Source organism: Oncorhynchus masou, chromosome 1 (genome assembly GCF_036934945.1).
Source record: "Oncorhynchus masou masou isolate Uvic2021 chromosome 1, UVic_Omas_1.1, whole genome shotgun sequence".
Lineage (NCBI taxonomy): Eukaryota > Metazoa > Chordata > Actinopteri > Salmoniformes > Salmonidae > Oncorhynchus > Oncorhynchus masou.
This window is the reverse complement of record NC_088212.1, coordinates 19,504,126-19,529,316: the sequence shown is the minus strand read 5'-3', so window position 1 is coordinate 19,529,316 and position 25,191 is coordinate 19,504,126. Positions and strand designations below refer to the sequence as shown.

The 25,191-nt window shown below is 43.2% G+C and overlaps 1 protein-coding gene across 1 annotated transcript in view; it reads right to left on the bottom strand.

The window, feature by feature from the left end:
* LOC135527326 (BDNF/NT-3 growth factors receptor-like) overlaps positions 1-22,842 on the bottom strand; it is a 56,317-nt gene extending 33,475 nt beyond the window's left edge. Inside the window, exons 1-11 of the mRNA XM_064955892.1 lie at positions 22,038-22,842; positions 20,881-20,955; positions 20,697-20,768; positions 20,446-20,514; positions 20,129-20,277; positions 18,576-18,712; positions 16,629-16,761; positions 16,102-16,404; positions 15,709-15,735; positions 14,994-15,031; positions 14,578-14,677 (exon numbers count right to left, since the gene is read on the bottom strand). Of these exons, the coding sequence (XP_064811964.1) occupies positions 14,578-14,677; positions 14,994-15,031; positions 15,709-15,735; positions 16,102-16,404; positions 16,629-16,761; positions 18,576-18,712; positions 20,129-20,277; positions 20,446-20,514; positions 20,697-20,768; positions 20,881-20,955; positions 22,038-22,237 (1,303 nt within the window). The 5' untranslated portion in view covers positions 22,238-22,842. The remainder of the gene's footprint in view (positions 1-14,577; positions 14,678-14,993; positions 15,032-15,708; positions 15,736-16,101; positions 16,405-16,628; positions 16,762-18,575; positions 18,713-20,128; positions 20,278-20,445; positions 20,515-20,696; positions 20,769-20,880; positions 20,956-22,037) is intronic.
* Between the last annotated feature and the right edge of the window lie 2,349 nt (positions 22,843-25,191).

The window sequence follows — 25,191 nt, the reverse complement described above, 5'->3', positions numbered from 1 at the left end:
ATGAACAGATGATCTCTGCGTGTGTGGTTCCTACCGTGAAGCATGGAGTAGGAAGGTGTGATGGTGCTTTGCTGGTGACACTGTCTGTGATTTATTTAGAATTCAAGGCACACTTAACCAGCATGGCTACCACAGCATTCTGCAGCGATACTCTATCTCATCTGGTTTGCGCTTAGTGGGACTATCATTTGTTTTTCAACATACCAATGACCCAAAACACACCTCCAGGCTGCGTAAGGGCTATCTGATCAAGAAGGAGAGTGATGGAGTATTGCATCAGGTGACTTAGCCTCCACAATCACCTGACCTCAACCAATTTGAGATGGTTTGGGATAAGTTGGACCGCAGAGTGAAGGAAAAGCAGCCAACAAGTGCACAGCATATGTGGGAACTCCTTCAAGACTGTTGGAAAAGCATTCCTCATAAAGCTGAGTAGGCCGTCATTGTAAATAAGAATTTGTTCATAACTGACTTGCCTAGTTAAATAAAGGTAAAAATAATAATCATTTAAAGCAGGATCAGGGGGGCGGCAGAGTAGCCTAGTGGTTAGAGCGTTGGACTAGTAACCGAAAGGTTGCAAGTTCAAACCCCTGAGCTGACAAGGTACAAATCTGTCGTTCTGCCCCTGAACAGGCAGTTATCCCACTGTTCCTAGGCCGTCATTGAAAATAAGAATTTGTTCTTAACTGACTTGCCTAGTAAAATAAAGGTAAAAAAAAAAAAGGGGGAATCCCAAGAGTGTGAAAAGCTGTCATCAAGGCAAAGGTTGGCTACTTTGAAGAATGTCAAATGTAAAATATACACATTTTTGGTTACTACATGAATCCATATGTGTTATTTAAGTTTTTAATGTCTTCACTATTGTTCTACAATGTAGAAAATAAAGAAAAATCCTTGAATAAATAGGTGTGTCCAAAATTTTGACTGGTACTATATATATATATATATATTTAGGAAGGGTGTAAATGAATGTTAAAGGGTTTACAGCGTGGAGCTAAACAGTCCTATAAGCATGGTGCAAGTATTCAATGCAATTTAGAGATGTACACATTCAGGTAGTTACACAGACATCCAAACCGGTCTTCACTTGGTCTTTTCTACAGAATTTCATCTTTCAAAAGAACGCTTTGTCTTTTCAGCTCATGAACGGACGGGCGAAGTGACAGTATTAAACAACAATAAAAACATAAACAAATTAATTTAAACTTCCAAAGTCACCTTTAACTGTTTTCCCTCTCACCGAGGCTTAACCACGACATTCGCAAAAAACAACACAACATTCTTCTTCTCAGACTTTTATGGCTGACACACAACGGTTTCCCCCTGGCTTGTTATTGGAAATGAATCCAAGTGGCAGAACGGGAGCAGCCAGATGATTATTATTATCCATCTGCCTGGGGGTGGAGGAGTGGAGGGCAAGGAGCTAGCTAAAAAACCATACCCTCATTGCCATCAGGTTGACAACTGGAATAGTAAGGAGCGATTTGAATGTATTTTGTTCCTTGTGTCGAAACCATCAACTGTCTTAGAAGAGCAGCTGCTCCACAATCACACAAACATGTTACACAACCTAAGTGCCCTAGTGGCTCACGGCAGCCCCATCAAAATCTTTGGAACATCATTCTCTGGCCACGGCCCTTCCTTGCCAACTCACCACACCTGTATCCATCTCCACTGATCGTGTGTGTGTCCTGTGTGTGTGAGTGTGTCCTGTGTGTGCGTGCGTGATGGTGATTCACTCTCTAAGCTTGGCCAGCGATAATGGTTCATATTTGGAGCAAGGCTGGTGATGACTTGCGTATCCATGGCAACAGCATGCAGTGGGCTACTGGAGCCGTCCCCCTCCTGTGTCATATTGCAGTCCTCCTAAAAACTACTCAATGCCACTCAGCATTGCTTGACGCAACTCAATAACATCCAATAGAACTCAACACTACTCCACACAACTTAGAAACACTGGACCCTGATCAACACAACTCAACAACACTGAATACTTTGATACTCATCAACACAAATTAGTATTTCAGTCAATTGGTAGACATCTGTCCCAGTTAACACTAATTTACTACTTAGTATTCAATAGTACCTTCACTGAAAGCTACTAACTGCAGCTGATTTCTCCTCACTAGGGAACACTCAGTACTAGAACACCACACACACACACACACACACACACACACACACACACACACACACACACACACACACCTCCCTCTGACTGAGTGCTTGAGCAGTGCTGCTGACCTGAGTGATGGGAAGGCCCAAGACTCGATAGACCTGAGAGAGGCATCTGCTTCAGACAGACAGGCCTGAGATCAATCGATCAATGAAGCTCTATCTGCTGTAGTGCAGTTCCCAATAGCAAAGCCCAGCACGCTGTATAGAGCTGTGACTGCACAGACAAGTTGTGGTGGTGAATTGGAGGTGGAAAGAGGAGTACCTCAGAGCAGCATGACACACAGCCGCTCGATAAATACTAACTAATTAACATGGACTGAATTACAGGACATTTACAATGCTGAAACTGATCAAGGTCCAAGATAAAAGCATTGATGCAAAAAGAATAGGGGTGAGCCTAGGGCTGTTGCGGTGGCCGTATTACCGCCACACCGGCGGTCACGTGTCATGAAGGCAGTCAAATTCCACATGACCGTTTAGTCACGGTAATTAGGCTTCTCTAAGCTCTGATGCTGCTGATGGTCATTAGTAGCCTACCAAACTTACTAACTGCCTGGTACTCAGCACACTATTGTCCCTCTTATCACTCTGACATCAATGCAAATGTCATCAAAAATCTAATCAAACACTTCATGGGAACCCATGAGCTCATGTTGTGCAACATTTATATAGGCTATGCAATTGCGCGAGAACACAGAGTGATGACCTCTACCAAAAAGAGGAGGTTCCCATCAGCTTTCTGTAGACTAGGACTACTCTATTTATTTCTCAACTTTCCTAATATTAAGCACATTGTTTATCTTTACAACAGGAGTATAGCCTACCTGGTTGGCATGAAAATGAACCACGGGAAAAGCGTCCTCTGTTCGTTATTTAAGTGCATAGATGACATGTATTTTTTGCCACAGCCCCTGTTTCGAGACAGGTGCATGATAATGGTCCATTCTAAAACAAAACACATTTCACCCATATATTATTTAGTATTTGTAAAGACAAGATTAAATCAAGAATAGTCTGATGTGTGACAATATTATCCTATCACTCAAGAGTTATATATATTTTTTTTTTATTTAACTAGGCAAGTCAGTTAAGAACAAATTCTTATTTTCAATGGCAACCTAGGAACAGTGGGTTAACTGCCTGTTCAGGGGCAGAATGACAGATTTGTACCTTGTCAGCTCGGGGATTTGAACTTGCAACCTTCCGGTTACTAGCCCAATGCTCTAACCACTAGGCTACCCTGCCGCACAGATTCATAGTCACACACCTCATGTAGTCTAGCCAATACGCCTATATGTTTTGATAAAGTTTGAATCACAACTAAAGTGGCCAAATAACTTATTAAAATGAAGGACATTAATCCGCTTTACAAGGGCTTTAGAGCCTATCTGGCATACATAAGCAGTGCATGAGTTTCAAGTTTTTTTTATCTATCGGCCCCAGCCGCGGACTCAGGCTCTGTGTGTAGTTAACCGACCCTCTCTGCCCAGTCATCGCCATTTTACCTGCTGTTGTTAGAGCTGATTAGCTGTTGTTGTCTCACCCGTTTTTTTCTTAGTTATCTCTCCAAATCAACACCTGTGATTACTTTATGCCTCGCTGTATGTCTCTCTCATATGTCAATATGCCTTGTATAGTGTTGTTTAGGTTAGTTATCATTGTTTTAGTTTACAATGGAGCCCCTAGTTCCACTCATTATACCTCTGATACCTCCTTTGTCCCACCTCCCACACATGCGGTGACCTCACCCATTATAACCAGCTTATCCAGAGACACAACCTCTCTTATCATCACTCAGTGCCTGGGCTTACCTCCACTGTACCCGCACCCCACCATACCCCTGTCTGCACATTATGCCCTGAATCTATTCTACCACGCTCAGAAATCTGCTTCTTTTATTCTTTGTCCCCAACGCTCTAGGCGACCAGTTTTGATAGCCTTTAGCCGTACCCTCATCCTACTCCTCCTCTGTTCCTCGGGTGATGTGGAGGTAAACGCAGGCCCTGCGTGTCCCCAGGCGCTCTCATTTGTTGACTTCTGTGATCAAAAAAAACTTGCTTTCATGCATGTCAACATCAGAAGCCTCCTCCCTAAGTTTGTTTTACTCACTGCTTTAGCACACTCCGCCAACCCTAATGTCCTTTCCATGTCTGAATCCTGGCTTTGGAAGGCCACCAACAATTCTGAGATTTCCATACCCAGCTACAACATTTTCCGTCAAGATAGAACTGCCAAAGGGGGAGGAGTTGCAATCTACTGCAGAGATAGCCTGCAAAGTAATGTCTTACTTTCCAGGTCCATACCCAGTTTGAATTTCTAATTTAAAAAATTAACCTCTCCAGAAATACGTTTCTCACTGTTGCCGCCTGCTATCGACCCCCCCTCCGCTCCAAGCTGTGCCCTGGACACCATTTGTGAATTGATCGCCCCCCATCTAGCTTCAGAGTTCGTTCTGTTAGGTGACCTAAACTGGGGTATGCTTAACACCCCGGCAGTCCTACAATCTAAGCTAGATGCCCTCAATCTCACACAAATCATCAAGGAACCCACCAGGTACAACCCTAAATCTGTAAACATGGGCACCCTCATGGACATTATCCTGACCAACTTGCCCTCCAAATACACCTCCACTGTTTTCAATCAGGATCGCAGCGATCACTGCCTCATTGCCTGTCCGCTATGGGTCCGCAGTCAAACGACCACCCCTCATCACTGTTAAATGCTCCCTAAAACACTTCTGCGAGCAGGCCTTTCTAATCGACCTGGCCCGGGTATCCTGGCAGGATATTGACCTCATCCCGTTGGTCGAGGATGCCTGGTCATTCTTTAAAAGTAATTTCCTCACAATCTTAGATAAGCATGCCCCGTTCAAAAAATGCAGAACTAAGAACAGATATAGCCCTTGGTTCACTCCAGACCTGACTGCCCTGGACCAGCACAAAAACATCCTATGGCAGACTGCAATAGCATTGAGTAGTCCCAGCGATATGCAACTGTTCAGGGAAGTCAGGAACCAATACACGCAGTCAGCGAGGAAAGCAAAGGCTAGCTTTCTCAAGCAGAAATTCGCATCCTGAAGATCTAACTCCAAAAAGTTTTGGGACACTAAAGTCCATGGAGAACAAGAGCACCTCCTCCCAGCTGTCCACTGCACTGAGGCTAGGTAACACGGTCACCACTGATAAATCCATGATGATCAAAAATTTCAATAAGCATTTCTCAACGGCTGGCCATGCCTTCCTCCTGGCTACTCAAACCCTGGTCAACAGTTTCGCTTCCCCCGCAGCTACTCCCCCAAGCCTCCCCAGCTTCTCCTTCTCCCAAATCCAGATAGCAGATGTTCTGAAAGAGCTGCAAAACCTGGACCCGTACAAATCAGCTGGGCTTGACAATCTGGACCCTCTCTTTCTAAAACTATCCACCACCATTGTTGCAACCCCTATTACCAGCCTGTTCAACCTCTCTTTCGTATTGTCCGAGATCCCAAAAGAGTGGAAAGCTACCGCGGTCATCCCCCTCTTCAAAGGGGGTGACACCCTAGACCCAAACTGTTACAGACCTATATTCATCCTGCCCTCCCTATCTAAAGTCTTCGAAAGCCATGTTAATAAACAGATCACTGACCATTTCGAATCCCACAGTACCTTCTCCGCTGTGCAATCCGGCTTCCGAGCTGGTCACGGGTGCACCTCAGCCACGCTCAAGGTACTAAATGATATCATAACCGGCATCGATAAAAGCCAGTACTGTGCAGCCGTCTTCGTCGACCTGGCCAAGGCTTTCGACTCTGTCAATCACCGTATTCTTATCGGCAGACTCAATAGCCTTGGTTTTTCTAATGACTGCCTCGCCTGGTTCACCAACTACTTTGCAGACAGAGTTCAGTGTGTCAAACCGGAGGACATGTTGTCTGGACCTCTGGCAGTCTCTATGGGGGTACCACAGGGTTCAATTCTCAGGCCGACTCTTTTCTCTGTATATATCAATGATGTCGCTCTTGCTGCGGGCGATTCCCTGATCCACCTCTACGTAGACGACACCATTCTGTATACTTCTGGCCCTTCCTTGGACACTGTGTTAACTAACCTCCAAACGAGCTTCAATGCCATTACAACACTCCTTCGTGGCCTCCAAATGCTCTTAAACGCTAGTAAAACCAAATGCATGCTTTTCAACCGTTCGCTGCCCACACCCGCCTGCCCGACTAGCATCACCACCCTGGACGGTTTTGACCTAGAATATGTGGACAACTATAAATATCTAGGTGTCTGGCTAGACTGTAAACTCTCCTTCCAGAATCATATTAAACATCTCCAATCCAAAATCAAATCTAGAATTGTCTTTCTATTTTGCAACAAAACCTCCTTCACTCACGCTGCCAAAATTACCCTAGTAAAACTGACTATCCTACTGATCCTTGACTTTGGCAATGTCATCTACAAAATAGCTTCCAACACTCTCCTCAGCAAACTAGATGCAGTCTATCACAGTGCCATCTGTTTTGTTACCAAATCACCTTATACCACTCACCACTGCGAACTGTATGCTCTAGTCTCGCTACATATTCGTCGCCAGACCCACTGGCTCCAGGTCATCTATAAGTCTATGCTAGGTAAAGCTCCACCTTATCTTAGTTCACTGGTCATGATAACAACACCCACCCGTAGCACACGTTCTAGCAGGTATATCTCACTGATCATCCCCAAAGCCAACACCACATTTGGCCGCCTTTCCGTCCAGTTCTACTGCTGCCAGTGACTGGAATGAATTGCAAAAATCGCTGAAGTTGGAGAATTTTATTCCCCTCACCAACTTTAAACATCAACTATCTGAGCAGCTAATCGATTGCTGCAGCTGTACATAGTCCATCTGTAAATAGCCCACCCAATCTACCTACCTCATCCCCATACTGTTTTTACTTTATTTACTTTTCTTTTGCACACCAGTATCTCTACTTGCACATCATCATCTGCTCATTTATCACTCCAGTGATCTCCACTCCATCTGCTAAATTGTAATTATTCGCTCCTATGGCCTATTTATTGCCTACCACCTCATGCCTTTTGCACACACTGTATATAGACTTTATTTTTTCTACTGTGTCATTGACTTGTTTATTGTGTTATTGGCTTGTTTATTGTTTACTCCATGTGTAACTCTGTGTTGTTGTCTGTGTCACACTGCTTTGCTTTATCTTGGCCAGGTCGCAGTTGCAAATGAGAACTTGTCCTCAACTAGCCTACCTGGTTAAATAAAGGTGAAATAAAAATAAATACATAAATAAAGTTTGGGGAAGATCATTTTCACCATAAAAATGCATCTTTATAATAAAAGCATTACATGCATAATTGCATTTGCAGTCACTTTTTCCCCCGCTAATGGAACATTGATTTTAACCTACTGCCAAGTTTTTTTATTTTACCTATATTTAACTAGGCAAGTCAGTTAAGATCAAATTCTTATTTTCAATGACAGCCTAGGAACAGTGGGTTAACTGCCATGTTCAGGGGCAGAACGACAGATTTTTACCTTGTCAGCTCAGGGATTCAATTTTGCAACCTTTCGGATACTAGTCCAATGCTCTAACCACTAGGCTACCTGCCGCTACCTGCTAGTGGTTGTATTGATTTGGGATCTATTGCACCCCACGATTGTCCCAGACTTTGTTTGGAATATTTATTTATTGCGCGGAATAGAATAGGTGGACTTTTGTACTATGGGGGATAGTAGATTGAAATAGGCTAGTGCTTTTGCTGTTTGTTAGGCCTACTCATCTTGTTGGCTGACAAAAAGTAAATGTGGACAGTTCTTCCAATATCTTCAATATGCGCATTGGAATTGGATAAGGACGTGCGCAGTTGCGTCCCTGATGTGTCTGCCTTCACTTGTAGCCTGTGAGAAAGACCCGATCATGTAATGGAGAGCCATGTGAGTGAGAGGCGCTTTGGATTGCGCAGCACTCAGGGAGAAGGGCACAACGCAGCACTCCGGGCCGCAATAGGCATGGACTTTCTTAGGGTGCATTACGGCCACAAAGGGGATGCCGCCGGGAAATTCGAGGCATTATCAAGTGCTTGTCAGATTGTGAATGAGAGACTATTGAAGTGTGAACAGCCTGCGCAAAAAAACAAAGCAGAGCTCATGCCTTTCAAGCAACTTTTTTCAAATCATCATTAGAGTTTCATCATGCAGCCTTACAATGTATTAAAAATCAAAACCTACAGCCCAACGTTTGTAGAACAACTAAAGTTCCATGAATAACTCTAAATTAAGCATGTAAGAGTACCTATTTATTTTCACTCAACACAGAATAGCCGCATGTGCGGCTATTCAGCTTTGTTCAATTGTATTCTTCATACTATAAAATAATATAAACAAATGACATGGAATTCTAAGCAAATCTTGTCTGCTAAATGAACTAGTGTAGCCCACAGCCATTTGGCATAGACAGATCAGGACCTAACATAAGGACAACTCAGAGTATGCTATTCTGTTCTACATTTTCTTCATATCATGCTTCTTTAGACCTGTCTAAAATAAATAATGGATTTATTGAGAAGTTGTAGGCTATATTACATGGATTTATTAGACTTTTTAAAACTTCCAAAGGTCTGCATCAGTGGCTTGTAGGCTATGTGTGGAAGCCAGTTTATGTTAATTAACAGTCAATTACCGTGACACCGGCTGATGAAATTTCTTTACCCCCACAGCCCAAGTAAAACTGATGGGGTCTATACTTGCAAACATTCAATTTTTTAAATGTATTTAACCTTTGCATCAGCCAATTACAATCGTCAATGTAGTTGCAAGTGATAGAATGCTACATTGTAACTGGTCCCATCAGATATCCTGGTACACGTTAGCCCTATGCTAACCTCACCAGCTGACCATGATTACTTCCTGTAACAAATTCTGCATCAGCCTATCAAAGATCTTAGATTTTATATCCACCAACCAATGGCATTTCTAGGAATAGGTCAACTTGGCCGCCAGATGGATATTTGGTTTACTTTTGTTCCGCTTGGTCTGTCTCCAGTGTACAGCAGAGTGACAATATTGCATGATGATGCATCCTCGACTAGGCTACCAGCTACTAACGTTAGACAAAATTCAAAATGTTTCTGCATATTTAAAATCCCATGTTTTTGCTCATCTGTTTCACACAAATCCATGTGCCTTTACGGAAAAAAAAAGATAAAGGAGGTCTATACAACATTCAGTTTGTCGTAAATCATAACAAATAAATAATATTAAGTCAAAAAACCTTATGGACTTGTCAAAAAGCTGTCATGTACCATCTTCATCATTGCTTCCTGGTGGTACACACTGCTAAATCGGTTGACTTTAAAACAACAGTGCACATTCTGCCCCTGAACAAGGCAGTTAACCCACTGTTCCTAGGCCGTCATTGAAAATAAGAATTTGTTCTTAACTGACTTGCCTAGTTAAATAAAGGTCAAATAACAACATTATCTGTGGGTTCGAACCCCCCTCGCATCAAGCATTTTTGTTAAAGAAAACACTGTTCACTGCTGGTCCTCGATGCTAGATTCAAATAACGCATATGTGACTAAGTGGATATTTACAATAACGCATATAAATGTATGTGTAGCCTACACGTCTATGTAATATAGCCTATCATAGTGACGATTATTTATGTAGCAGTGTCAGAAGCCTATATGTCGGTCTGCAAGAGGGACTCCAAGAAGTTCCTCATTACATTTATTCTTCAACACATTAATACAATAAATGTAATTCTACATTTGAAAGGGGGAAACACTGGATTGTGTATGTGTGCCATTCAATGGGTGAATGTGCAAGACAAAATATTTACGTTCTTTTGAACGGGGTATGGTAGTAGGTGCCAGGCGCACACCGATTTGTGTGATGAACTGCAACACTGCTGGGTTTTTCACGCGCAACAGTTCCCTGTGTGTATCAAGAATGGTCCACCATCCAGAGGACATCCAGCCAACTTGCCACAACTGTGGAAAGCATTGAGTCAACATGAGCCAGCATCCCTGTGGAATGCTTTTGACACCTTGTGGAGTCCATGCCCTGACGAATTGAAGCTGTTCTGAGGGTAAAAGGGAGTTTGTGCAACTCAATATTAGGAAGGTGTCCTTAATGTTTGGTACACTGTGTATATGACCAGTCAGTCAAACACATGTGATCTAGTACCAGAACGTACCATTGGACTTCTGTTATGTGTTCTTTCATAAACAAGTGTTGGATCACGTCCAACTACGTCAGTGATTTTAATTGGCTGATGCGCATTTTGAGACGGAGGTCCAGGTTAAAGCTCAACTTTTTCTAATGTTCGCATGTATGGCCCCAGTATGTCATAGAGTATATCCTTTCCTATGTGGCCTGAGCAGGAAAAATTGCTCTAGAAGGTGGAAGAGAAGGTTGTGACTAGGCCCTGAGTTAATACACCAACACACATTTCCTGTCGCTATGGGAGAGGGAAGAGATCTGCTGTTGCCTGTCCAGTCGGCACATCTCTCATACACACATTGACCTCTGACCCCTCAAGTGGGCACTTTATCTGTGATTGACCAAAGAGAGACAAGTGACTTCAAACTCCCACAGGCTGTCACAAAAGCATTCCACACATGTCTCAAGTACTCAGGGGGAACATTGTGTGTGTGTTTGTGTGTCCCCCTGTATCATGTTTGTGTCCTCCCAGGCATTGAACCCAGGTCATTTGCATACTTCCATATGGATAGCCCATTGAGCTAAAGCCTACATCAGCTCTGGGAGCACAAAACTTCCGGTCTTTGGCAAGGTTACACATCGCCGTTGTGCCTATGGTTCTCTGGAGACCTATGGAACCATGGGCCCTGTTCTGTACAGATCCCGAAAAAGGTAGTGCAGGGAGTGAGGGAGGTCCATGAAGGCAGGAATGGAACAGGGCCTAAGTGTGCTCTGCAGGACGAGGAGAACACGCAGCGTGAGCATGGTCTGTCGAGTCCTATCAGAGATACTTCTGACCTTGAGAGAGATGTATTGATCATCCGGCACTCTTCCAAACACAGAGAAAACTGATACCTGCCTTCCTGAATCATTGATAAGCATACAGTGCTCGCTCCCTCTCTCTCCATCTATCTATTTCTTTCTGCTGCTCTTCACTCTTTTTTTGTCATTCCAAAGAAAAGTTAATTATCAAACCAACCAAGGTTGTTTTAAAGGTCCAATGCAGCTGTTTTTATCTCAATATCAAATTATTTCTGAGAAACAATTAAGTACCTTACTGTGATTGTTTTCAAAGAGCAATTTCTCAAGCATGAATTTTACTAGGACTGTCTGGGAGGGGAAAGCTGAAAACTAGCTGTCATTAGTGATGTCACCATGGCAGGCCAAAACTCCATCCCACCAAAATGTCACAGAGATATTCCAACCATATAGTGTGGAAATATACACTGAGTGTACAAAACATTATGGAGAAAGACTGGCCAGGTGAATCCAGGTGAAAGCTATGATCCTTTATTGATGGCACTTGTTAATTCCACTTCAATCAGTGTAGATGAAGGGGAGGAGACAAGTTAAATCATATTTTTTAAGCCATGAGACAACTGAGACATGGATTGTGTATGTGTGCCATTCAGAGGGTGAATGGGCAAGACAAAATATTTAAGTGCCTTTGAACGGGGTATGGCAGCATGTGCCAGGCTCATTAGTTTGAGTGTGTCAAAAACTGCATCGCTGCTGGGTTTTTCACACTCAACAGTTTCTCATGTGTATCAAGAATGGTCCACCACCCAAAGGACATCCAGCCAACTTGCCACAACTGTGGGAAGCATTGGAGTCAACATGGTTCAGCATCCCCGTGGAACGCTTTCGACACCCTGTAGAGTCCATTCACCGATGAATTGAGGCTGTTCTGAGGGCAAAAGGGGGTGCAACTCAATATTAGGAAGGTGTTCCTAATGTTTGTATACTCAGTGTATATAAAACACAGGAAAATCACATTTGATTGCACTGGGCCTTTAAGGGTCAGATACATTTCAAACAGGTTTAGGTCTGTTTTCTCATGTAACAACATATTTGTAAAGACAGATACTCTAATTAAAATGTATTTTGGCCAATACCTGACAAACTTATTTTTCTATGATGCCCATCACAGAAAAGTATTCAGAACTTATTCTATATGGAGACTACATCTTCTAAATCCTTAACGCTCTGAAAACACACACACACACACTCCGAATAACTCTCACAAATTGTAGCCTCCCGGGTGGCGCAGTGGATAAGGGCGCTGTACTGCAGCACCAGCGGCGCAGTGGATAAGGGCGCTGTACTGCAGCACCAGCTGTGCCATCAGAGTCCCTGGGTTCTCGCCCAGGCTCTGTCGTAACCGGCCGCGACCGGGAGGTCTGTGGGGTGACGCACAATTGGCCTAGCTTGGTCGGTAGGGATGTCCTTGTCGGTAGGGATGTCCTTGGCGGGCTGGGCGCAGTGCGTGCTAACCAAGGTTGCCAGGTGCACGGTGTTTCCTCCGACACATTGGTGCGGCTGGCTTCTGGGTTGGATGCGCGCTGTGTTAAGAAGCAGTGCGGCTTGGTTGGGTTGTATATCGGACTTTCAACCTTCGTCTCTCCCGAGCCCGTATGGGAGTTGTAGTGATGAGACAAGATAGTAGCTACTAAACAATTTGGATGCCACGAAATTGGTGAGAAAAAGGGGTAAAATTACACACAAAAAAAACTCTCACAAATTGTAAATTACAATAACTTAAATCTACATGCACATAAAACAGTGCAGAGTAACCTCTGATCCTTACTGTACACCACATCTTATTAATGACAGAAGAGCAGTAACAGGTTCATTTGAACCAAAAAACCTTTATGCACCGAGGCATCCAGAGAAAGTGTGTCTAGATGTCTCACATGCTCCTGAACAGTTGACTGAGCACCCAGTGTTCAGTACAGTCTCTTCACACCTTTTGTCTGTTGTGTGTGCGTACATTAGCTAAATGTTAGTGGATTGGGAAAGTCTTTTGCTTTACACTTCTGTACACCAGCCTATGAGCAGGATACATTACATACAAGGACTGCAGTGAGAAGGAATACAAGCCCCTGGTGAAGGCAGCACTTCTTTAGCCATACACAGTAGGAGATCAGTCAGTCTTCACTTGGCTCCAATGCGTCTTTATAAAGATTGCGGTATGTGGGTCATAATAGTGAAAGTGTGTGTCTTGGGCATTTCAAGTTTCCCAGACTTTTTATTTTAGTGTGGATCATGATTTTGAGTGACAGGAGTGTCACTTCCTCCATCAGAAAGGAGAGAATAGAAACTGCAGTGAAGAGACAGAGACGCGTAGTGAAAGTTCCTGCAGGCAACGCTGAAACTCCAGCTAACTTCCTGCTCAGATTCACACAACGCTGAAACTCCAGCTAACTTCCTGCTCAGATACACACAACGCTGAAACTCCAGCTAACTTCCTGCTCAGATACACACAACGCTGAAACTCCAGCTAACTTCCTGCTCAGATTCACACAACGCTGAAACTCCAGCTAACTTCCTGCTCAGATACACACAACGCTGAAACTCCAGCTAACTTCCTGCTCAGATACTCACAACACTGAAACTCCAGCTAACTTCCTACTCAGATACTCACACGTGCGCGCATAAAAGCACACACATACACGTACAGAGGAAGGAGAGGAATTGACGCCTCCGGTGGAACCTCATCCTCCACTTCCGCAGAGGAAAGGAGATACCACTTCTCCCCCTCTCTTCCTTTCACACCCGTTCCCCTCAGAGGGGCAATAAATCAATCAGCACCAAAATAACTGACCACACTGAGGCAGCCCTGGCCTTCCCATACTCCTACCCACACAATCTCATCTAAAATACACACACTCAGGTCGGAATTCAATCCATTGCAAATAGAGGATTTCAGGATAGTGTTCAAAAGGTATTTTTGAAGGCATAGTCACACTTGAACCTCATATCATTTCCCAGTATGGTTAATTATTAGTACAAACAATACAACATCAGCGATTTGAGTGACAGTCAGTTTACACCTCTATTGTTATTCCTAATATGGGTTAGTATCTAAATCCTCTTCAGTCCCTCTGCGTTATTCAATAGCAGCATCAGTAAAGACAGAGACGAGCTACAGTGCAGCGTTATCTGCATGGGTGGATGATTAGTATGGAACAAGTATAGTGAGACATTGAGACGGAGATCCACATGCATGTTAATCACTAGAAATGTCTGAGTTCCTCTTTACCACCATTCAGATCCCACTCTATGGTTTTATCCCAAATGGTACCCTACTTCCTATACTGTGCCAGTGCCAAAATAAGTGCACTATTTAGGGAATAGGGTGCAATTTCAGATTGGAGAGAAAGACCCATAGGCTACAGTAGTATACTGTGTAAAGGGACTTACCTTTGATTCCAAACTTTGAGTTTCCCCCGAATTTCAAGATGACCAGCATCAATAGAAAACCCATGAAGGCTACTGCTGCAATCCCTACGACCACATATACCTGAAAGAATGACAAAGCTGTTGAGCTCGGACCACCACTACCACTCCAAAATACCATGTGTCACAGTGTGTAGCCTACTACCACCATATAAAAACATGAAATATAAAACTTAAACACACTGTCACCCCTAAACATACTAGATAGTAGTATGACTACTAAAAGTAGTGGTAAAACATATTGTATAAAAAAATAAACAAAATGTTATAATCATTGCTCCCACAACAGGTACAGGCTACCACAACAGGTACAGGCTCCCACAACAGGTACAGGCTCACACAAACACGCACATAAAGAGGTGACTTAGAGTGTGACTTACAGCAACTCTGTCTTCTGGTGGCTCTAGAGGTGTGTCCTCTGTTTTCAAAGAGCAGAGAAGACAGCAGATGCTACAGTGTTCCTCAATGACAATGAAGTTGATTAAATGTCCCTGTCCCTGTGGGTAACACGTTACTTGAGGGATACCTACATAAGCACTTCATAACAATATTTGTATTATGTCTTGTGGTTGTTGACATAAGCATGTGCTACCTATGAATGCAGTATATATGGGTTGGGTTGGATAAGAGCGTCTGCTAAATGACTTAAATGTAAATGTAAATGGGTAATGAATGTGTTATGAAGTCCTTACATAGTTTCCTTTCATGTAAAGTATTCCCTCTGAGTGTCAGAGTGACATAGGCCCATGTACTTGTTAACCTCTGCTGTGTGATTGGGTGACATAGGCCTATGTACTTGTTAACCTCTGCTGTGTGATTGTTAATGTGAAGGGAGAGTAACTGTACCTGTAGTTGGGTCTGTGGTGCCCAGATCCAGGGTGTGAGGAGAGGGAAGAGAAAATCAACTATTAACACTCAATAACACAAAAAGCAAACCTCAGAAATCAGTCTTTAAAGTACTTCTCAAGTCAATCATCTTTAGTGTCAGGACATCTGCTATTCATTAATGTAAAGAACATTGAATTATTCTCTCAACAGTTCAATGAGCGATTTAGACAGTCAATGTTGCATGTAAATATTTGAAGAGCCACTCACCATAGTAAAGTGGTTCTGTCACTGTTCCTGTTGGGTAAAATACAAAAAGTACTTGATTGAGAAATCAAGGTCATAGATTAGTTAGGAACTCCCCTCAACAGGTTGTCTAGGTCTAATTGGACACCAATTGAAAATAATTAACAAAAATGAGCAGACACACAGCCCTCTAGGAATTGAGTTTGACACCCCTGTCCTAAGTGTAATTTGACCCCTGGCCCCTACCCCCTAAACACTTGAGTAGATCTGAGAAGATTGGACATATAGTTGTTAGCAATATGGTAATAGCTCCATTTTGCCCTTTGATAGGCCAGGTGGAATTGTTGCTATATTACAGACTATCCAATCCTCTCAGATTGACACAAGTGGGATAGGGGTTGACTACACACCCCATACCTCCATCAAAGGGGTCAAGCATGAAGTGAGCCTCGACGGTCTTGCGGTCTTGTCCGTACTTGTTGCTGGCCAGCAGGGTGTACGGTCCGTTGTTGATGTGTGTGGGGCTGTCCAGCTGCAGGCAGCCGTGGAACTCCCTCTCAGAGAAGTCATGTATCATAGTCATGATGTAGGGTCCCTCATTTACCGGCTCCCCGTTTAACAGCCAGCGGAGATCAGGTTTTGGGTTCCCAGACATACTGAATGGGATGCACCAGTGGTGGTCTGAGTAGGCATCACTCAATTTACTGATGTTAGGGGGAACTGGGGGAGGGAGAGAGAATTCGTGAGTGAGAAAGAGAGAATTCGTGAGTGAGAAAGAGAGAATGGGTGAGTGAGAAAGAGAGAATGGGTGAGTGAGAAAGATCGAGGGAGAAGCAAAAGGGGGAATAAAGACAAAAAACATGGTCCAGAAGAAAAACTAGTTAAGACAACGGTATTATTATCATTCTATTCCCTCCTTGTCAAGAGTCATGTTTGGAACTCACAGAGGATGTCGAGGAAGACTGAGGACTCATTCTCGCCCACAATGTTCTCAGCGCTGCAGGTGATCTTACAGTTGTTGTCCAGTGAGGAGAGGTTATAGAGATGGAGCTCAGACACCTGCCCTGAGGCCTCAATCTGCAGAGGACCATGCAGAGACACAGTGAGTCAGGCGCCACCTCATCCATATTGCCAATGCTTTTACCCATCCACAACTATTTGGAAACTATTTTGCAAACACAATACCTGTTGCTGGTTATTAGTGCTATTGTAAGATTATTGTTTACCATTTCTAAACAGATATCCTTCCCTAGTTTCTTGTTAATTTTTGACATAGTGTTGCTTCTTCTGAGCACCTATGACAAACAAATGGTGTTATGCCTAGATTAGCAAGTAACATTATTGGCCAATGCTGGTTAATAATTGGTTAAAAGACTCTGTGTTAAAATATCTGCATTATATAAAGCTGACCATACCCATTGTAATATATATATATAGTGCGAAACAGTACTGCCGTTAAAGTGTATATTATCCCTGTTCATTAAGAATTGATCTGTTTAAAGGTGTGAATGGTTTATGCTAGGTAAGGGTAGGTCCTTTTAGGATCCCTGTTCACCTCATTCAGGTAGAGCTGTTTGTCTAGGCAACATGTTGATGATGCTATAGCTCTGCCATATACTGAGACGTGTGAGTTTATAGGCGTTTTACCTTAGTCTTCCTTCAAGCTGAGGTAATTCTGCTATTGGCCAAGTAAGTTTGTTTTTTTCAAGTTAATTCTTTCTGTTAACAAATTTTTCTACATTTTTCTGCCTTTATATATTTTGTAAATACAGCTCTGTATCTAGTCTTCTCATCAACTTTACTGTTAAATAAATACCACTTATTTTTGCATCTGCACCTCTGACTAAATAGGCTGCCAGATCCTGTCTTAAAGAGCGACTGCCCCTAAAAAGCAACTTCTCGTTCTGAAAATGGCCCATGTGACATCGTTATGAGTCAGAAAAATGTATTATATTGTCAAAATTGACTACATAGTGTAAATAGTATAATTTTGGTCATAAAGTCAGTCTCGTCCAAAACTGAGATTTGCGAAATGATCGTAAAAAATTGTGTCAAGGAATGAAGGGTACCATAACAGTTTTCCTTGGGTTGGGTTTATTTCAGTCCTGCCCACATGCACACAGCTGGCAGCACCCATAAAGTAATAATCAATTAAGAGCTGATCATAATGCCCTTGGTCAATTTGGTTTGACATTTGATATCCCTATGGGGCTAGTTAGGGACCATCACTAAATTATAGAATGTACATGGGACAATATTTTAAAAGGTCAATAGCTCCCAATTCCATTAACTTAACTTCAAACCAACTACAAATATTGAAAGAATTTAATGAGGAAACTAAGAGTCCCATTTACATTGTGTTGTTTATGGATGGTCCTAACTATCCCCAAATCTATCAAAAGTCAAACCAACTTTACCATGGTCGCACACCAGCTGGCTGAAGCTAATTGGCTAAATAATTTGGCTAACTCTTCCCACCTGCGAACACACACGAGACACCCACATCAAACCACACCCTGAAACCAACTCACGTTTAAAATCAGTCATAGCATTTCTTAATGAACCAAATCTAAAACGAGACCAAATCAGGAAGTGCAGTCGCCCTTTAACAGAAGGAATGTGCCTTTAACTGGTGGATTAGTGTTGTTGCTGATGGGTAGGTCCAGGAGTCTTACGTAAGCAGGAACAACTCTGGGCCCAAGTTAGAGGCCCTAGTAACATGGGCACAGAGTTTTTCTGGGTCAGATCACATGGTCAGTAGAACTCCTGTCCCTACTCATGGGTGCATTTAAAATGGCATTCTATTCCATATAGTGCACTACTTTTGACCTAGGGTGCCATTTGAGATGCAGCCATGGGATTTTTGGTGGCGGGCGACGGTGGTGACTGACCTCATTGTAGGAGACGAGTGGGGTCATGTTCCAGATGAGCTCAGGAGAGGGCGCTCCAGAGGTGTTGCATGTCAACACCACATCAGCACCCTCCTGCACCGTCACCTTGGATGGGCTCAGAGTCGCCATGGGAACCACTGCCAATGACAACGAAGGGGAGATTCAATGCAACCTTAGTTCAAAATCACAGCACAAACACAGCGGTGGTCACACACAGACTACAACTCCATGTGTCTCGCAACTCAGATAACATTCATTAGACACAGTTTGGAGCCTCTCTAAGTAGAGACAACAACACAACCAAAGGTGGAGAGGATGGGACTGTGACTTGAAGGTGACCCACGTGTCCAATCAGAAGATTGGCTGCCTCTTAGCCGCAGCCAATGGCATGGGAGCGTCTGGCGAGCAAGGGCCAGTGTCGACAGTCCTGGTTGATAAAATGGATAGATCTCTTATCTCCACTAAGGGACGTTGCCAAGACTCTTATCAGCATGGCAACGCTCTCAATGATTCTAGAACCAAGAAAACGATTCATTTCAGCACTCAGACCATACCATCTGAAGCACCTTCAGTAAATCAACCCTTACAGCTTGAGCAGTCTCAGTTGCTCTCTTACAAGCACTGCCAGCTGCGGTGTGAACCCTACCCACTCAACAAAGCTACAGTACACTAGTAAAGCACAGTATGCCTTTACAATGTGTCCATCTTTAACAACACAACTCGTGGGCTAAACTGGTTGCAATGGTTGTTTACTGGTTGTAACCAGTTTTAGACACTAGAACCTACAGCATCAACATCTCCAATATAAGTATTGGTAGGCAGCAGTGAAGGCCATAGCTTAGTCTCAGATAACCTCTGTATCCAACACATGAAAACTACTGCACTGAGCTGTGGATTTCATATAGTACAGAATGACAGAAGGAGAGCGGGAGATATGAACAGAGAAAGAATGACAGAGATGTCCTGAAAAAGAGATGTTGTGAGAGGGAGAGAGAGAGAGAATGTTAGAGAAAAATAGAGAAAAGGGGGGTTTGCAAGGTTCTCATTGTGTTTAGCTGCCTGGCAGGCCTGGGGCATCGTACACATGCCTCTCCCTTGAGTCGTCTTCATATGTCACTCACACAGGGGTCCCCCTGCCGTCTCTCCAGGGGCCTGCAAGTAACCGTGGCGATGGCGAAAATAGCAGCCTAATGGAGTGGAGACTGGACTGCCGGATCAATAAGTGTTATCATTGTCGTTATATAGCCTCTGTGCCCCAGAGCACACTAGTACAGGCCCAGGTTCCTCTTTGTTATCAGCACACACTGGTGACTGTTAATGAGTAGAAGGGGGAACTGATCCTAGACCAGCTTTAGTTTGTGGGTAATCATAATGGTTTGTCATTATGATACCGCATGTGAATCGAAGGAGAGTTTATTCAGGGTTGTTTTCAAAACATTTGGCTAGGAAGGATACATTTTCAAATAAAGAAAGTGGTTTGTGGAAAAAAATAAGATCCACTGTGTGTGTTTTGACGATCATTGGGAGGTGTGCGTGTATTTTGGGGCCATTACCACAGTGAGGGGGGTTGAGCCTGGTGAGAGGTTTCCTCCCGCCACCCTCCTCTATACATTTGAGCTCCTGAGCATCAGCCTCCTCTCCCAGCCACAACTTCATCCACATGTTCTCACAGGAACAGTGCAGCGGGTTCCCTGAAAGAATCCTACACACACAGAGAAACACAGTGTTGAATATTGAATCACACACTGACACGAACACACACACACGTATGAAGGTATGCGCACACATGCACTAACGTTTTTTAAAATTCTTTATTTTTTATTATCCATGATGACACATTGTCAGTCGGGGGGTGATAGAATCAACTCACAGATTTGATATGTTTAAATGTCGAAATATCCTCCAATAAAGAGATGACAAGTTGTTGTCTTTCAGATTCCTGTCAATCAGAATGTACATTATTATCAATAATTAGTTGAAAGACATATCCAAAAGAAATACTAAACTGTATAACCGTTCCAGCAACTGTTCTTGTCTGTCTTAGGAGATACAATTATTTTTGTAAGAACTGTAGTTTGACCTTCAAATTGAGATTCATTTAGCCTTATAAAAGCCACTCACAGATACTGGAGTTTGAGGTTGTTCTGGAAAGCCAGTCGAGACACATAGGTAAGCCTGCTGTTAGTCACAGTTCTGCAATGCAAATTTACACAAAAACATCATCATATTGAGCTCGGATGCCAACACCAATCCAATCGGGGCTCCATCATGACCACAAGTATAAGATATCACATAACATACTTACAGATTCGTGAGGTTCCGGTAATAATGCAGGTCTTTGTCATTGATGGATGAGAAGCTACTCTGATTTGCAATATATCTGTTAAAAATTAAATTGGGAAAAAAGGTTAGAGAATAGTAAGTAGTAGACCTACAAGGAACGACAGATGCAGTTTATGCAGCACATTTCAAACGATGTTGAAGTGTTTTTCGGGGACGGGAGTTTTTGTTTAAAGATTTTTGTCAAGTTCGTTTGGAAATACAGAGGAAGCTTCCAATAGACCTTTACTCAAGTCGTCTAATTATTGTCATTTTTAACAGTCGATTATTATATAAACAGAATAAACATTGTTAGGCTACTTGTATTGTATCTTTATAATCCTATAACGGTGACAGTAGGCTATGGATATCAAAGGATCGGCTATGGTCTTTAGAAAAACGCTCCCATCATGTCCTCGTAACATCACGCATTCTAAATGCTGTAGCCCTATTTTTGGTTCAAATAACCCTGATGATGCTCTGTTTGTCTTCAATTAGGCTATGCTAAATCTGAACAGCTCTGAAACGTGGGTGGAGATTAATTGAGTCTATGTTTTAGTTCACAATGGAAGCAACATGGCCTAGGCTATACATTTCTCAGAATAGAAAATTCTAGGCTGTTGGGCCTATTATCCGAGCCAAGCGTCTGGGGGGGTAGTAGCCTATTTGCTAATATTTGAACTAGGCTAATGTATGGGTTTCTGTGAGAGTAGGACTACACCTCTCCCCCACTCCGTTGTGTTTCTTCTCGGGGCCACGGAAGAGCGTCAATCGGTACGGATAGCACCACAACAGTCTCTCACCGTCCAGGTGTCCCCATCTCTCTCACACCACTGACATAAACACGCGAGCGCGTGTACACACACACACACAGAGTCTATAATTGTTGCTTTCTGTTTGTTTGTTTATTTATTTTCCTAAGATCACCCTGAAAAACTATACAATAGGTTTTATTAGACAACTCAAATAGCCTAATTACTGACTGAGACTTGACCATTCGATTGAATCTTCAATTCTACTCACATTTATAGCCTAAAACGCATAGCCTTTTTTCACCTCATTATTGTGTGCCAATAAGGCAGGTATGCTATGTCTGTCATATATGTTGGGTACGGTGATGATGGATCATTGACAGTGACTCACATGTCCGTGATGTTGTCCATCTCCAGCTCAGACTGCAGCACTGGGAAAGCCATGATGCCCCGCTCCTGGTCCACACAGGCGATCCTGGTCCCGCTGCAGGAGCAGGACGCAGGGCAGGCGGCCCCGAGCCTCCACAGTCCCATTAATACCCAACACAACTCCAACAGAGACACCCAGCTACCCCTCCGAAAGGCGCTCATCTCGGCTCCCTCCACGCCCGACCAAGGACAGCTCGGATCAGCCAAGCTCCAGCAGAAAGAGACGCTGTTAGATGCTGAACCCAGACGGGCATGCACCAGCCGCTATCCGCGCAAATGGGTGAGACGATGAAAATAGGTTTATCCGTTCCGCTCGTCTCCACAAGAATGCAGCCAGTCACTCAAAATCACATCGAGACACCGACGTGTGTGTATGCCAAGGATTCCTTTGCTCTCTCTCTCTCTCTCTCTCTCTCTCTCTCTCTCTCTCTCTCTCTCTCTCTCTCTCTCTCTCTCTCTCTCTCTCTCTCTCTCCCGACTCTCAGACAGATGACACTGATAGGCCTAATTCCACACAAAACACCATGTCCTGTGCAGGTCTGCCAGATTCAGAGCCGTGGATGAATAGATAACCAACAGAGACGATGGAACCGAAAGCACACACCGTTTAGGCTATTGTCGCGTTGTTCAGTCAGTGCACTGAGGAAGAGGCGGCGCGCGTACCAGCATCAAAACATATGTTATAGATCGTAGACGCCGTCAGGAATACGCCCTCCAGCCATCGTTCCAATTCAACTGCGATTGCTCCAGATGGTCAGGGGTTAAAGCGCTCTCCTCTCCTCCCGGTTATTCACCTGAGGCCTTGTCTTTAGACTTGTGTCCTTGTATAACAGACAAATAGCATAAGCTCGAACATGAGAGATGTGGGGCTGGGTTTACAGCCTGAGTGTATTCGAATAGAAAGTCGCGTGTTAATTAAAAAACTAAATGACAGCACAGCCAGGTGAGCATCTGCTAAAATCACATTTGATGTATCCCACTGGCACAGCGGGGCATAGGGGCACTAGCCTACTCAGTCAGTCACAAATCAATCCCTCTTTAGCTGCTGTGTACCAACCTCCATCACCTTATTAAATCATTAGTCTGTATTTCATAACCATAAAGATTTGAGCCAGCGTGTGCACTGAATCAATAACATGTCACCTGACTGCAGCGGAGGGATGTCATTCACTCGCTGGACTCCTTACAAATGGAGTTATAAATCTGCCTCCTTGGCTCCTTCACACACACACACACACACACACACACACACACACACACACACACACACACACACACACACACACACACACACACACACACACACACACACACACACACACACACACACACACACACACACACACACCAGTTCTGAGTCGCGCGCTCTCCCCATGTGCAGACACGATGTGACGTAAGCACTGACGCACAAGATGTAGCCTTGGTCTGAATTGAAGAACATAGACGCTACTGAGCTGTAGCCAATGCGGAGTCGACAGAAGATGCTAACATCCGGAAGTGGGAACTCCGCTCAGGCGTCTTTTTACGCCTACTACGTTAGGTTAGCTGAGCTGAATTTGTCTCTACAAATCTATACGGGTTCTCCAACCTGGAGTTGGGCACAGTAGGGTGCAGACTATATACAATGCATTCAGTAATATGTTTACACACGATGTAGCCCCTATAGGCCAGGGTAAATGCCATAGCTCAGGTACATTATTCAAATGATGTGCTATATTATAGGTACCTATATGCCAGGTGTTCACCCTGCCAGAACCCCCTTCCCCCTCCCGTTCGTGTGAACGCACACACATTCAATTCTTCATTGCTGCGGCTTGCTTGCTAGGTTGAGATTTCTGCTCTTCTCTCCGTTGTCAGTTTAGTCTACATTTCACTGATCTTAGTAGCAGAAATTATTTTTTTATTTTTCTCTTATGCTTTCTGCTACTAAGATCAGTGAAATGTAGACTAAACTGACAACGGAGTGAAGAGCAGAAATCTCAACTAGCAAGCAAGTCGCAGCAATGCTCGTTCACGCGAGGAGTGGGGGAATTCTGGTACGGGGGAGATTTTCGGTACTACACCGGCACAATCAGAAACTATTTGAGTGTCTACCAGAATTTGTAACCTGAGTCTGATTAACAAATAGACAAAACCGTTAATCTGATAAAATTTGCAAGAACAAGAACATCAGTATCTCTGATAAAAATCAGGAGTTTCTGACTTATGTCTGAAATGACCATGACGTTCTCGTCCTATATCTCATTCTATTATATGTCACAGTAAATATATGTGTTGGAAATTCAAGTTAATATAACCTTTCTTTGAAATTCAAGTTAACATAGCTTAATTGAAATTCAAGTTAACATAGCTTAATTGAAATTCAAGTTAACATAGCTTAATTGAAATTCAAGTTACTAAAATTTTTCCATGTAATTCAAGTTAATGCAACTTTTCCTTGAAGTCCAAGTCAACAGTAAATCAGAAAACAGGTGGCAGGTGGTAATGACTTGCTCCATTGTCTCTTGGTAGGGCAGATGAGTGGAATATATACCAGTTTCTTGAAATACTTTGCAAATGCAGCTTATTTCTATGTGAAAACTGAAATGGTCTATTCATTCCATTTTAGTAGACACTCTTATCCAGAGCATCTTACAGTAGTGACTGCATACATTTTCATACTGGTCCTCCGTGGGAACCGGACCCACAATCTTAGCATTGCGAAAGCACCATGCTCTCCCAACTGAGCCACTTAATCAGATCACATCATCACAAACCACTTCATGTCTCAAAGTACTCAATTACTGTATTGTGTATTGTCTACAGGTACAAAGTCGACAGGTACAAACCTAGATTAACAGCCTATGTACAATACAGTAATGATTTGTAAGGATGGTCAATTAATACTGCACAAAAAGTGGTTGTTTTCCATGTTATTTGACCAAGAAAAATATTTAATTTGATGTGGAGTTTTGTGTCTTTGCCTATAGTACCTTTTGATGTACATGTTTTAGGACAGTGTTTTGTTCTTTCTGGATTCCATTACAATGAAATGGCAAAGAAAGGGACAGGGCAACAACTCTTACAATTACAACTGTTGAATCCTGCAAGATACTGTTCTTAATTATACAACTACC